General features: G+C 37.7%; 1 protein-coding gene across 1 annotated transcript in view; it reads right to left on the bottom strand.

The window, feature by feature from the left end:
- Positions 1-6,840: 6,840 nt before the first annotated feature.
- Positions 6,841-14,195, bottom strand: part of Plekhh2 (pleckstrin homology domain containing, family H (with MyTH4 domain) member 2) — a 105,486-nt gene continuing 98,131 nt past the window's right edge. The window contains exons 29-30 of the mRNA XM_013017888.1: positions 13,372-13,506; positions 6,841-7,944 (exon numbers count right to left, since the gene is read on the bottom strand). Of these exons, the coding sequence (XP_012873342.1) occupies positions 7,759-7,944; positions 13,372-13,506 (321 nt within the window). The 3' untranslated portion in view covers positions 6,841-7,758. The remainder of the gene's footprint in view (positions 7,945-13,371; positions 13,507-14,195) is intronic.

Genomic DNA, 14,195 nt, shown 5'->3' with positions numbered 1-14,195 from the left:
GCTTAGGCAAGCTGAATTTTAGAGTTCAGTCTCTCCAAGGGCGGAGGCATACAAAGCAGAGGAAGGTGTACAAAGCAGAGGAAGGTGACTTAGCGGGAGGGTACTTGCATGCTTAAAGCCCTGAGTTCGATTACTCTGTACCACGTAAACAGAAAAGGCCTGAAGTGGTGCTGTGGCTCAAGTGGTAGAGTGCCAGCCTTGAGCAAAAGAAGTTCAGGGACAGTGCCCAGGCCCTGAGTTCAAGTCCCAGGACCGGCAAAAAAAAGTCTCCTTTTGGGATAAGCCCTTCATCCCACCCCCCGCACCCTCCCTTCCCCAAGCCTCTACCTTCAGCCCAACAAAATGGATTTTACTCTGAAATATAAATGCATTTACTCTGAAAGAATGTTCTTGTTGAGTACCAACTACGTGCAGGAGTCTCTGCTTTTCTCATATTTTACTTTTCTGTCACATAGCCAGAATTAAGGAATGGAAGTTCTAGGAATTAACTAAAAACATAGACTAAGCCTTAAAACTGAAAATAAGGCGTGTGATTTTAATGTTTTTCAACTTTCTGAATGTTTACTTGTATTATGTTATATGCAGCAGTGACATATTATTTATTAATAAGTTAGTGAGGCATGTACATCTACATAGTTCATGAGTGCAAATTTTTGTTTGATTTCTAGGAATTTTTAAATCAATAACAAACATTAGGTTATTAATATATGAAAGGCTTTTGTTACACAGGGTAAAATGTAGAGAAGACAAGATCCTAACCTGTGAGAAAGATGGACAGTTAATTATAATCATTACCTGAGATGAGTGATATAAGCTATTGCAGAAGAGGTACAAAACTAACCTGAGAACAGAAATACCGAATTATGTCTGTAAGTCTGAAAGATTCTTGGCAGTTACTGTATTTGATCTGTGTTTGAATGCTGGGTAGACCCAGACTCTCTTATTTGAGATGCCCTGAATATTTAAAGATTCTCTCCAACCCTCTAACATTTGATTTAGTTTTTTTTTTTTAATACCGTAATGTTTGAGAAGGATCTGAAAATGGATCTTAGATTCAGTAGGATGTGGTATCTGAGGCAGGAGGATGGAAAGTTCAAGGCCAGTATGGACTAATATTGAATTCCAGGCTGGGCTACACAGTAAGATCCTAAAAAGAAAGAGAGGGAAAGATGGAGAGAAGGGAGAGGGAGGGAGGGAAGGCGGGAGGAGTGAAGGCAAGAAGGAGGCAGAAAGGAAGGAAGAACACCTAGATTCCTGACTCAGCCATACAAGTTGCAATATTGCCACATTGTGTAAATTACTTATCTGAACCTTACTTTCTGATTCTGTTAAAGGAAATGCTTAGGAATTTTAAATGAGATAAATAAATGCAAAGCACAACTTAAATGTGTGACACATTATAGGCACACATTGCAGGTACTTTATTGTTATGTGATAAACTGCAGGTCAGTATTTTTTTCTTTGCAGTGCTGGGGATCAAACTCAAGGCCTCCTGCAAAGCGAGGCAAATGTTCTACCATTGAGAGCGTCCTCAGTCTGCATGGTGACTTGGAATAAAGAACCATTAAGGAATCCATTCCCAGGAATGAGGCAATTTGATTGATGGAAGACAAAGTCTTTGCAACAAAAAGAAATTCTGTGAGCCCTTTGGTATAGTTGGGAGGCAGAAAAGGCTACAGTTGCACATGGAAAAGAATGTAATGAGAATGCAGTTCAGGGGGAATAAAGATGATTTTAAAAGAGGCTGAAATATCTCTCACTGAATTAACATCTATATTTCAATATTAACCAGGCTGCAAGTGCATAAACTAACATGGAACAGATTGTAATGAATTATGATTTTGGTTCTGGACTTTTAGAATCCTTTGTATGCTTGCAAGGAATTCCTGTTGGTCTTTTAACAAGAATGGCATCTGGGTTTTGTTGTGGTGGTTGTTTTTACCACGTACATGCTATGTAGTAGACACAGTATTGTTTTTTATTTTTTATTTTTTTTAAGAATGTAACTGTTTGGATACCAGATATGTATTTGGAGGGAGCCTTAGTTACAGGAAAAGTAAAGCCTGAGTTCTCTTTTTACCAGAGTAGGCACTTGGACCAAAGATCCTTCTACTTTATGATTTCTGTCATAGCTGGGATGATAGGCCCACACCACCATGCTGAATTTTTATCAAGATGGAATTGGAAACTCTTTTTCACCTAGATTGGCCTTCCCAATCTCAGCCTCTTGAGTACCTAAGATTCCAGGCATGAGCCATTGTGTCTGGATGAAGCCAAATAAAATTTAAAAATAGAATTGTGCCGTGACTAGACCTGAGTTTGAGTGAGATAATTTTTTGCAGCTGCATGAACGTTATTTTCTTGGAGTCTAGAAAACCATACGGAGGATATTAAACAATAGCCAGGAAAGTGACAAAAGTTTTATATTTTTTTCTCTTTGTTTTCAAGGTTATATAAGCTTCTTGTAGGAAAAAGAAGTGTATAAAAAAAGAAACTGGATGAATTGTCAGCCCCCAAAATAACCATTAAACATTATGACGTGCTTTAACAAAGTGTTTTAAGTATTGGGATTATAGTGGGTGGAGATGGGAGGGAAAAACTGGGAGAGAGCAAGGGAAGGGGTAGACATTGTCCTAAAAGAAATATACTCTTTACCTGACTTATGTAACTGTAACCCCTCTGTACGTCACCTTTATAACAACACTAAAAAATTGAAGAAAAAAAAGAATTGGGATTGTAAAGTTCATTAACATCCTTACTTTAACATGTATATTTAACCCATATCCATTACAAACATATCCTGAATATAACTTGCATGGTTTCATGTTACATTTGGAGATTTTCTGTTTATCAAAAGGCATTTGCATGATGTTAAGTTTGAGGTGGCCCTGAGTGAACACCTATCATGATTTGTGTTCATCAGAGTCTTTCCTTGGAATTTTTTCAAATTAGAATTGGGAAAAGCAAGCTTCTCCTGCTTTTTAAGAGATTAGCATAGGCTTTGTTAAGTGAAGAATGTCACTTTGTGGAGAACACAAAACAGATGTGCATCCGTGTGAGGTGTCTTGGCACACATCTCATGGTTCTGGCTGTCCCAAAGGTGCATCCTTACTATGATTTCATTGTTCAGCTCTCCCTTTGATTATATGAAATATTCTAGTATCTTTGTGGGAAAAAGGTCTTTCTCACTTTCATCTAAGTTAGTTCACATCAAATGTTTGGAAATTATAGTAAAAAGAGGCTGTTTATTTTATTTCTTTTTTGGGAGTCTGGTTGTGGGGCCTGAACTGTGGGCCTGGGTGCTGTCCCTCAGCTCTTCAGCTCAAGGCTAGCGCTCTACCACTTGAGCCACAGCGCCACTTCCGGCTTTTTTTTTGCGTATGTGGTGCTGAGGAATCGAGCCCAGGGCCTCATGCATGCAAGGCAAGCACTCTACCACTGAGCCACCTTCCCAGCCCGTAAAAGAGGCTGTTTAATATAGTACTAGACTGTAGAGTAAGGCCTGAAGAAAAAGGGAGAAAAATGCTTCTCTTGTATGATGAGCTAATGTTCCCACTAACCAACTCTTGGGGGCACAGAGACTGAGAACCAGGCATGGAGGGCATGGTTAGTTTAGATAACATCCAGGACACCTGGACCATACTCTGCAGTTAGATCACTGGCAACCTTAAAAAAATATTTAAGCCGGGTGCTGGTGGCTCACACCTGTAATCCTAGCTACTCAGGAGGCTGAGATCTGAGGATCACGGTTCAAAGCCAGCCTGGGCAGGAAAGTCCATGAGACTCTTATTTCCAATAAACCACCAGAAAGCTGGAAGTGGCACTAGTCTTAAGCTGAAGAGCTGAGTGATAGCCCCATGACCACCAACGACTACAACAAAGATATTTTAATAGACCAGTGGAGGCTTGGCATAAGTGTCATAAGGGTGAGGGGAGAATCAGAATTTGCAAGCTCTTATGAGATTATACACTTTCCATACACTTTCTGATAGAGGCAACTCTTACCAGAATTTGATAGTGCTTTCTGAAAATTCAAGCCAGTAATTCAAAGCCACTGACTCTATTACACAGCATTCAGTTCTTAGGGGATTTATTAAGAGCCACATAGTGAGAGAGTTACCTTTCCCTAAACACTGTGACTACTGACAAAGGGTTGTCTGAATGTCAGAAAACCACAACATAAACCTGGCAGTTCTTTAGAAAGCTTTCTCTCTTCCCCATCCTCCCTTCCTATCTACCACCATTTATTAGGTTATGTTAGCAAAGCACTAGAAGGAAGGATACTCCATATTCAAATACTGTGATGAATATTTGTGTCTTACTTTGTAGTTACTTGCTAATAGGTGTTTCTTTTGCTAACTGATATTCCTTGCTTACTATTATTGAATTATAAAGTAATTAGAAAGCCATATAATGATGACTTTGGGATTAGTGATGATTGTAAAGGTAGCTCTAGAATCACTATGATTAATTTAGGCAAGATTAAATTCAACAATAAAATCACAGTTTAGAACTAGTGTAGATCTCACCACTTCACTCAAGCCTCTGATCGTGCTTACTATTGATGGACCAACCTTTCCAGTTAAATCCTCAAGAATCTGTTTCTTGGTACCACTGTGAAATGGACATATATTACTTTACCCTAAATATCTATGTGTAAACTTACCTTAATTTGAAATTTGAAGGATGAAATTTCTGTTAGTCAAATCTCTTCCCTCTTTGAGGGAAAAGAGAGTGGGGGAGATGTGGAAACTTCCTCAACCCTTCTTCTTGCTCCTCAATTCCCCCACCCCCACACTGCTGGAGCCTCTTCCCCACAGAATCAATCCAGGGTCTACCAGCCTTAAGGAGGGTGGATTCCAAGGAATCTGAGAGGACGGTGTATGAGGGAAATGTGTTCTTAGCATCCCAGGAACAGGTACATCCTTTTACTAGAAGGATTACACTTCAGTTCAATTATGGTTTATGCACTGTTCTAAGAATCTAAGTATTTTTTTCCTATGACAAAAAAATTCCCAAACATATCATTTATAAATACATTTTTGGAACAGTTTCCTAAAATATTGTGATTAACTACTCTTGGAAACAGAATTAAATTCATTTCCAAGCGATGACAATATTTTACTTTACATATACACTTCAGAATATTTAAAATAAAAATTCTGAACATAATCCATTAAACTGATCTGAGAGAAAAAAGTTCTCTTAAGGAGTTTATTAATAGAAATCATTGGAAAACATGATATTGTTTATATACATATCATGTGCATACATATGTATTAAAGTTTCAATCTGCCCAAACAAGTTCTTTTTATATGGATAAAACAAAGAAATGCCAAAGACAAAGCATGAATCAAAGAGGAAGAGTTATAACTACCATTTTCATCAAAGTACACCTCAGCTTTTGACAATGAAAACATTAGGTATTTCTTGAAGATTATTCAAAAGATAATGCTCAAAGTTGGGTTTTGTAAATCATTTATTATGATTGAAAGGAAAGAAAATGATAGGAGACAAATATTACAATTAAACATCAAACATTCTCTTGTAACCAATCATAATAACATACTTTGAATTTTTAAATGGCTATAGAAAAGAAAAAATTTTCACATCATCAGTTACAGAAAATTGATTTCTTTCCATCAAAATATTTTATTTTAGTTCTATCAAAACTAAATGCCAGCTACGGGTTGAGCTATGCCTTCACAACTTAGTTTTTAAGTTAGAGGGTTTGAGAGGGTAGGAGGGCTCACTAGATGGTGAATAAACTATTGCCTGAGAATAAAATTTTTGCACATAGTTAACAGCCTTGCAAAACCTCTGGCTCACCAGCTAATGACATTGAAATGGATTTCTGGGAGCTCTGGAATGCTACTTAATCACAGACAAAAGACTCCTCTGAGAGTTCTTCCACATTGGTTATCAGTTTATTCTCAAAAACATATTTGTTTACTCAGTAAGTGATTATGGCTCAAAAACTATAGGGGAAATAGTTAAGGGAAATTCATTTCTATGTGTTTTAAGGAATCTTATCATTGCCAATAAAACACACTATTACTTGGGCAATGTATTTCTTGGCTCTGTTCCTTCAAGGCTGACTTTTAAAAGGCTTAGTGAACAATACATTGCCACAGTGAGAAAACAGCAAAGAAAATATGAAGGTTCTGACAAGAAATTAACTCAGCAGCTAGTATTTTTCTCAAACGGGTTAAAAAATAAGACACACAAAGTGACACATACATATCCAAAAATAAATACAAATATTCTACACATAAATTAAGGATATTCATGATTACTATTAAACATTTCTATAATTTTCATGACATCACAGTTTCATTTTATCATGAATACTAATTACACCATTTTGACACACACTGGAATATACTGACCACTTATGTAACCTAGTAAAGTAATATATTTCAATTTAATTTCAATTAAAATTTTACTTCCTTTGTGGGAAGAATATTTTCTTCTTTTCCTTTTCTCTTCCTTTCTTTCTTTTTCTTTGCACTACCTTAGATTTAATCTTAGGCCCCACCCTTCTAAAGTTTGCTTGCTGAAGCTTCCTCTTCTGAGCCTTGTTTTTTGGCAATTATTTTGGAGAAAGGGTCATGGGATTTTTCTGGTGGACTGTCTTTGATCCGCTGAACCTCAGCCTCCTAAGGTGCTATGGTGACAGGTATGAGAACAACAAGTACCTGACATAAACTTTTCTTTAAAAAAATATTTTTGCTGGAGCTGGAGATCAGTGGTAGAGTATCACCCTAGTATATATGAGGCCTTGCATTTGCTAACCAGATTTTTTTTTTTAATGACATGCCTGTAATGCTTGTACTCAGGAGGCAAAGACAGGAGGATGTTTGAAGCCAGCCTGGGATACATGGTGAGTTCAATGCTAGTCTAGGATACAAAGTAAAACCCTGTCTCAAACAAACAAACAAACCACCCCAAAAGTGAGAGATTTATCTTCACACTATAATCAGGAAGGACTAGATGAAAGGCAAAGCTTTATGAACTGACTTTTCTTTGAAAGATACTATTTTTTTTTGAAAGATACTATTATCTAACAAAGCAAGGTCAAGTTGACTTAGCACCAAATGTGGGGCAATATTCCAGTGAACTTGTGCTATGCTGACAACAGCCAAGGAATGCCAGGGATCACTATCTCTTGAAACTTTACACTCCAGGGTCAGCAAAAGTGACAAGGTATACTTTCTAATACTCACAGGGTCTGGTTACCTAACTCTGTTTTCTCATGTAATGATTCATAGAGCCTGAAACTTTATTGCACTTGCTCTAAAAATTTATTCTTATAACAGTACCTCACTCCTTTCCAAACACTATCTCATTAATTAAAAGCACATTCAATCATAGAACTTTCATATTTGGCAGTGAGCTTTTCCAAATAATCAACTGGTTTACCGAATGAGAGTTTGGAACTTTCCTTTTAAACACTGCCAGAATGTTTAAATGTAAAAAAAAAATAAAAAATAAGCATGATGTCTCTCTTGGCCAGGAAGAAAAGACGAGGGGGGAAGAATTCTAACCTATTTAATCTAAGAAAATAAGCTTGTTGGCCCATATCTTATTTATGTTTTATTGTTATTCAAATATTTAAGAGTCAGCTAAGAGAGTGTAACCTCATATTGCTAAAGTCTGGAATGCTGGTATGTGGGTGCCACAATGGCAGGATGTAAACAAACTTGGTTGCAGCCTCTGCTCAGAGGACAAGAAGTGAACAGTCAGATTCTGGAGCCCTCAGAGTAAGGTGGGGCCTTTGGTGGGTCTGCTGCCTGACAGCAGGGGCTGGCCTCCTACTGTCCCGGCTTGGGGTCCCGGCGCCCTGGTGGAGAGCAAGGCTGGAGCAGAGAGGTGGTGAATCGCTGCCTTTTGCTGATAAGCATTGTTGATGTAACTGGCGATCAAAAGAGTGATTTCAAGAATCTAAAACAAGAAAACCAGAGAAGCTTACCAATTTTAAGAGTGAAGGCTTGGCCTTGAGTCATCTCATTTGCAACTACCCAGGCACCAAGATTCCCTTTCTCTTCAAATCCAACAAAGAAGTCCTTACTCTTCAGTACTATTCAAGGTATCCGTACATTTTTCTATTACCTCAACTGGCAGAAAAAGTAAATCTCAAAATTTAGCCAGGGCTGGTGGATCACACATTTAATCCTATCTACTCAAGAGGCTGAGATCTGAGGATGGCAGTTTGAAGCCTGATCTGGCAGTAAAGTCCCTGAGTCTCTCATCTCCAATTAATTTCCAAAAAGTTGATTCTGGAACTGTGGTTCAAGTACTAGAGCACCAGCCTTGACAAAAGAGCTTAGGGACAGCACCTACACCTGGAGTTTAAGCCCTGGTACCAGCAGCAAGACAAACAAACAAGACCATCCAAATTAGTAACACTATGAGGAAAAGTGCTGGTCAGTATACAACCCTTGTCAGTTGTCTTAAATTCACATTTGTAAATATTTGAGTTAGGAAAGTCAGTGTATCATATCAATTCTTTATTAAAACTAACAAAACAAAACAAAACTGAGTATGCCATAATCTTTTAAACTCCTGGCTAACTGATTTTACTTAAGTATAGACTTAATTAGGGAATACATCTGCCATTTTTTTTAAAGTTCCAGATGCTAAAGACATTGTCTTTTCAGGGAACAATTTTAAGATAAAGTTTTAGGAAAATCATTTTTTATTCTTCATTAAAATCAGAATTACATGTTAGAAAATAGCTCTTATACTACTTAGAAATATTTAAAAAAAACTACATGATTTGTTGAAAACAGCAAACGAACAAGTATGTTTTAATTATAAAACTCCTCTTTTGTGTGTTAGGAAAATGTCACTTAAACATATTTTTAATAGAAAACTGATTTATAAATCAATTTATAGAAGATAACAAAATCAATATTCAATGCCACCTTTAACTATTAATAACTAAAATACTTTAGCATCTATGTCTTCTGCTCCTTGCCTTTTGGAGCAAACACTGCATTCTAATAAGACTGTTGTCTTTTTTTTTTAAAGGGACAGAAATTAGCATCTTCCTTAATGTAATCTCTTTCTATTGCAAGTCTAAGTGGAAAAAAAAATCATTTTCCAGAAATTCTCTGGTGTTTTGGGTGGAATACAGCAAAATCAATGTTTTGAGCAGGAAGCCAACTTCTCTTCTTTCTTCCGCAGGCATATCTACATAATACATTTCACATTCCTACATGTCTGCCCAAGCAATTTTCTTCTCTTTTTTCCCAAACCATCTCAATATGAGGAAAAATTTGCAAGCTAATCTCTCTCTCCCTTCTCTTTCTCTCATTGCCTTTAACATATGGCTCCACAAAAGCTTTCTAGTTGACTCTATCTTGTTTATCACCATGTGTGTTGAGTTCCTTGGTAGCCACTGCCAATTCCTTTTCTTCATGTGCTACCTGAGAGCAGCTGTCAAACAGAATCCAAACTCTTCATGTGATGTCCAATTAAACACACCTTCCAAGCTATCATTCATTTTTCTTTCTCCACTTGGGCTTTTCTCTCTCACTTTTTCTTTGCTTCCTCATTTTCAAAAGCATGGTTTCACTCAGCAATGTACAATCCATGTCTACAATCTCTCCTGCTAATCTTGACTGACTGCCATCCTTCATATTTATTACAGTAACATCCATTTTATACCGAGAGAGATCCACCACAGGGCCTACACCACACTGGATATTTTCAACGGACACATCTGGGTTGCCTTGCAGAGCATTCTTTTGAGCAATTCCATAGGGATTTAAATGAAGAACTGAGGCAATTTCACATCTGCACGGACTGATCTGGTTTCCATTTTATTGACTCGGGAGAACCAGAGCTCTTCATGTCATCAAAACAGATTCTCTTGGCTCCAAACTTTCATATGGACATAATGGGATTTTGAAGATGGATTTTTCTTCTTTTATTTCTAATAGTGTTTTATGGTTTGGGTAGGATTAACTCACAGACTGGAAGATGTACTCTTGCAAACAGAGCTCTTCTGGGGAATCTCTGGTTAATATGCAGCTCTCACTGAAGGACCTATGGCTGGAGGAAGAGCCCTTTGAAATGGGCTTCTAAGTCTCCTAAATAATCACTTGCTTGATTTTTTTTTTTTTGACATCTCACTTCTTTGGCTTTTCTTTTCTTTTCTTTTTTTTTTTTGGGTCCGGTCGTGGGGCCTGAACTCTGGGCCTGAGCGCTGTCCCTCAGCTCTTCAGCTCAAGGATAGTGTTCTACCACTTGAGCCACAGCGCCACTTCTGGCTTTTTTCTTTTTGCTCATGTGGTACTGAGGAATTGAACCCAGGACCTCAGGCATGCAAGGCAAGTGCTCTACCACTGAGCCAACTTCCCAGCCCCTTTGGCTTTTCTCTTGATGCTGAATAGCTGGATATTGAGCAGACAGATTAGAGGTTTATCTTCTATGTGGTCCTCCATTGGTGACTCTCCATTGGAAAAGGAAAAGCATTTTCATTATCAAAAGAGGCTTTGAGACAGTTTATTTCCTGTTTATTTTCTTCCTTAGTCTTCTTTGTTTTGGATGTTCTGCCTCCCAGTGATTTCAGGACAACCAAATATTTATAAGTAATAACTTCTTTAATGAGCTTACATGGATTCACTTGTACTTTTATGTATGTGTTTATCAGAAGATGACTGGCTAAAGATCTTGTTCAATTCAGGCCCAAGACAATGATGAGTGAAGGAGTTACTATCTTAAGATTTTGATTTAATTCCTCTGATCTAGAAATAGAAATGTTGCTAGAGGGGGGTGTTTTCAGGGAGACTTTTTCCCTCATTGTATCTAAAAAAAGGGACAAATTTGTTTTCAAACCCAAATTACTTTTCACATCAGTGGTAGCTACAAATACTGGAGATAACACTTGAGGACTCAATGGTTGGGGAGGAGTCTTTGAAATAGAATCTGAAAATCTTGAACAGTCCTTATTATTCTTCATACATTCCAGACAGGGGTAAAAGCAATCTCAAGAGAGCTCAAAAGGCTTTGCGGTTCAGATTCTTCTTGAACATTAAACTTTTAGCAACAACTAGCTAAATTAGGAGATGAGATCTTTGTGGGATAATTGCTTATTACATGTATTTTAGCCAGTGAAGAATGATTTTGATCAGAAGTGTTAGCTACTAGAATTTCATTTTCCTTTAGAGTCATGTTGTAAATGAATTGAAGCCTTAAGACACTTTTCTTTTCTTTTCTTTCTTTCTTTTTTTTTTTTTAGGTCCAGTTGTGGGCCTGAACTCTGGACCTGGGCACTGTCCCTCAGCTCTTCAGCTCAAAGCTAGCACTCTACCGCTTGACCACAGCGCCACTTCCGGCTTTTTTCTTTTTGCTTATGTGGTGCTGAGGAATTGAACCCAGGGCCTCAAGCATGCGAGGCAAGTGCTCTACCACTGAGCCAACTTCCCAACCCTAAGGCACTTTTCTTAAATCATTTTTACCAGTGTTCTGATTTAGCATGTGTTCTCTGTATGTATCGAACATGGAGATTCTCCTTCCTTTGTAAATAATGACAGGAAATGGAAAGGCTGTTATTGGTGAATCTGGAATAATATTTTCTTCACTGTCAAGCTCAGTTGCTTAATGTTGTTGATCATTCTCAGTTTTCTGCTGCAGGTGATTAGAAAGCTTTTAACTTTCTTCCTGAAATGTGTTCTTTCCATCTATAAGTTCTGTAATAACTGTGGATATTTTCAAACTTTTCCATTTTTCTGCATGTTTTTCAGTTACTGCACAACAATAACACAATCTTGCTCTTATGCTCTCTCAGTTGTTGATTTTTGGTGAAGAATTCTTCTAGTCTTTGTGCATCTAACATTCATTCCTTTTTCAGTTTGGTTACTTTTACTTGTAAGCCTTGTACTTCTTTAGTTTTGTCCAAAGTTCCTTAAAGTCACTAGATATAACTTCAGAACTAGGTCTTCCACAATTGCTTCCAGAGGGGTTCACACTTCTGCTTAATGTTTTCTGGCCTTTCCTGTTATATTATTTTTATATTAAAATTTTTTTCCCAGTCCTGGAGCTTGAACTCAGGGCTTAGGCTCTGTCCCTGAGCTTTTTGCTCAAGGCTAGCACTCTACCACTTGAGCTACAATACCACTTCTGGCTTTCTCTGTGTATGTGGTGCTGGGGAATTGAACCCAGGGCTTCATGCATGCTAGGCAAGCACCTTACTGCTGAGCCACATTCCCAGCCCCTCCTGTTACATTATATAGGTGTGAAGTTGTCATTGGATAGCTGAAACATAGCTTCAACTCTTGCTTCAAGGTTCCCAAAAACTTCAGGAAGAAAGTGATGCCCTTTGGGATGTGAGGGATGGACAGCTCACTGTTCTCTTGGCCAGTTCTCTTGCCAGGTAGCCAGTCCCTCAGCTTGGGAAGGCTGAGCCTTCTAGTTAGGGGATGCCAGAGTGCAGCCAACCCAGCCCCATTCAGAGGCGGCTGTACTGTTCTGCCTAAAACTCTGCTCTTTATGCTAATAAGTCCACACAGCAAATAACCCCAAGTAAGAAGGATAACGTTAAAAAAGTACCCAACAGCAGTCCCTTACTACATGATAGGCATGGCCATTTCTTTTTACTTTCTCTTCTTTCTCTTCTCTCTTCCCTCACTCCTTCCCTCCTGTCCGTCCTTCCTTCCTTCCTTCCTCCCCTTCTTTATTTTTTTTTTTTTTGAGATAGGGTCTATGCCACCCAGACTGAGCTTGAATTTATACTCTCCTACTTCAGTCTTCCAAATGCTAAGAAATGACTATATGTTTTGGATCTTTCTTTTTTTTTTTTAATTGTGAAAATACCATATAGAGGGGTTACATTATACGCACTTGGCTATCTACTTTATAAACTTCCTTCATGTAATTCTCAAGCAAAAAGAAGTAGGTAGTATTATATCATTTTTAGTGTCAGTACTGAGGTCTGACCTCAGGGCCTGGTGCTTACTTGGTTCACTTGCTCAGTTGATCCTCTACTACTTGAGACATATGCTGCTTTTGCTGATTCTTTTGGAGATGGAGTCTCATGAACTTTTCTGCTTGGCTGGCCTCCAACATAACTCTCCAGATCTCAGCCTCTTGAGTAGTTAGGATTACAGACATAAGCCACCATACTTAGTTTATACCATTTTATTAGACAAGAAAAACTAAGACTTAAAGTAAGCCAGGATTTTGACCTCTAGTTGTTTAATATTAAGTAACATCTCAATGAAATATCCCTCTGTATAACAAGTACAAGCCAGCAAATTGTTTAAAGTGACATCTGTTTTCTTACCTGCAACAGTCTTTGCTCAATCACTGTCTTAATATGAACAAAAAATAATGTAAAGAAGTTGGCAAAAGGATTCCACTCACCTTGGGTTTTGCCATGGCGAACAGTAATTTCTCCGTTGGCTTGTCTTTTGAATTTGTATTAATGACTATCATAAAATCGTCTTGATAACCTCCAAAGGTCATCAGACTTTTGTATAAATAGCTGACTATTAATCTCTTCAAAGAAAGGAAAAATAAATGTTATATACTATTTACATTCAAAGAAAAATGATAAATGATAAACATATTTCCATTAATCCCCAGCACCACAAGAAAACAAGAATCTCTGTTGAAAAGCTGATATTGACGGGCACTGGTGGCTCATGCCTGTAATCCTAGCTACTCAGGATGCTGAGATCTGAGGATCACAGTTCACAGCCAGGAAAGTCCGTGAGACTCTTATTTCCAATAAACCACTAGAAAAACCAGAAGTGGCTCTAGCAGTAAAGCGCTTGCCTTGAGCTGAAGAGCGCAGGGACAGCACCCAAGCCCAGAGTTCAAGCCCCACAACTGACCAAAAAAAAAAAAAAGCTGACATTAATTATGGGCAAGATGTAAAAAAATTTTTCTAACATCAAATATATTATCATCTAAAACTGATAGTAATGGTACTAATGTTCTATAGGCATCATCTATCTACCTTTATGATTAAAATATTTGGGAAAAACTCCAATAGAAAAAAAATGCTAATATATTTTCATATGGTCTTTCAGCTATCTCTCTATGTTAGGTTGAGCTACATGAAACTGATTCTTTTTATGGTCTAAAAATAGTCAAACAGTATATTGGCAAGCTTAAAAGGTTCACCCTTGTAGATGGATTTTATATATATATATATATATATAATACACAATAATAAGTATATT

This window comes from Dipodomys ordii, unplaced genomic scaffold (assembly GCF_000151885.1).
Source record: "Dipodomys ordii isolate 6190 unplaced genomic scaffold, Dord_2.0 Scaffold37, whole genome shotgun sequence".
Classification (NCBI taxonomy): Eukaryota; Metazoa; Chordata; class Mammalia; order Rodentia; family Heteromyidae; genus Dipodomys; species Dipodomys ordii.
Note: the sequence above shows the minus strand (reverse complement) of the source record. Positions and strands in the feature narration are given on the sequence as shown.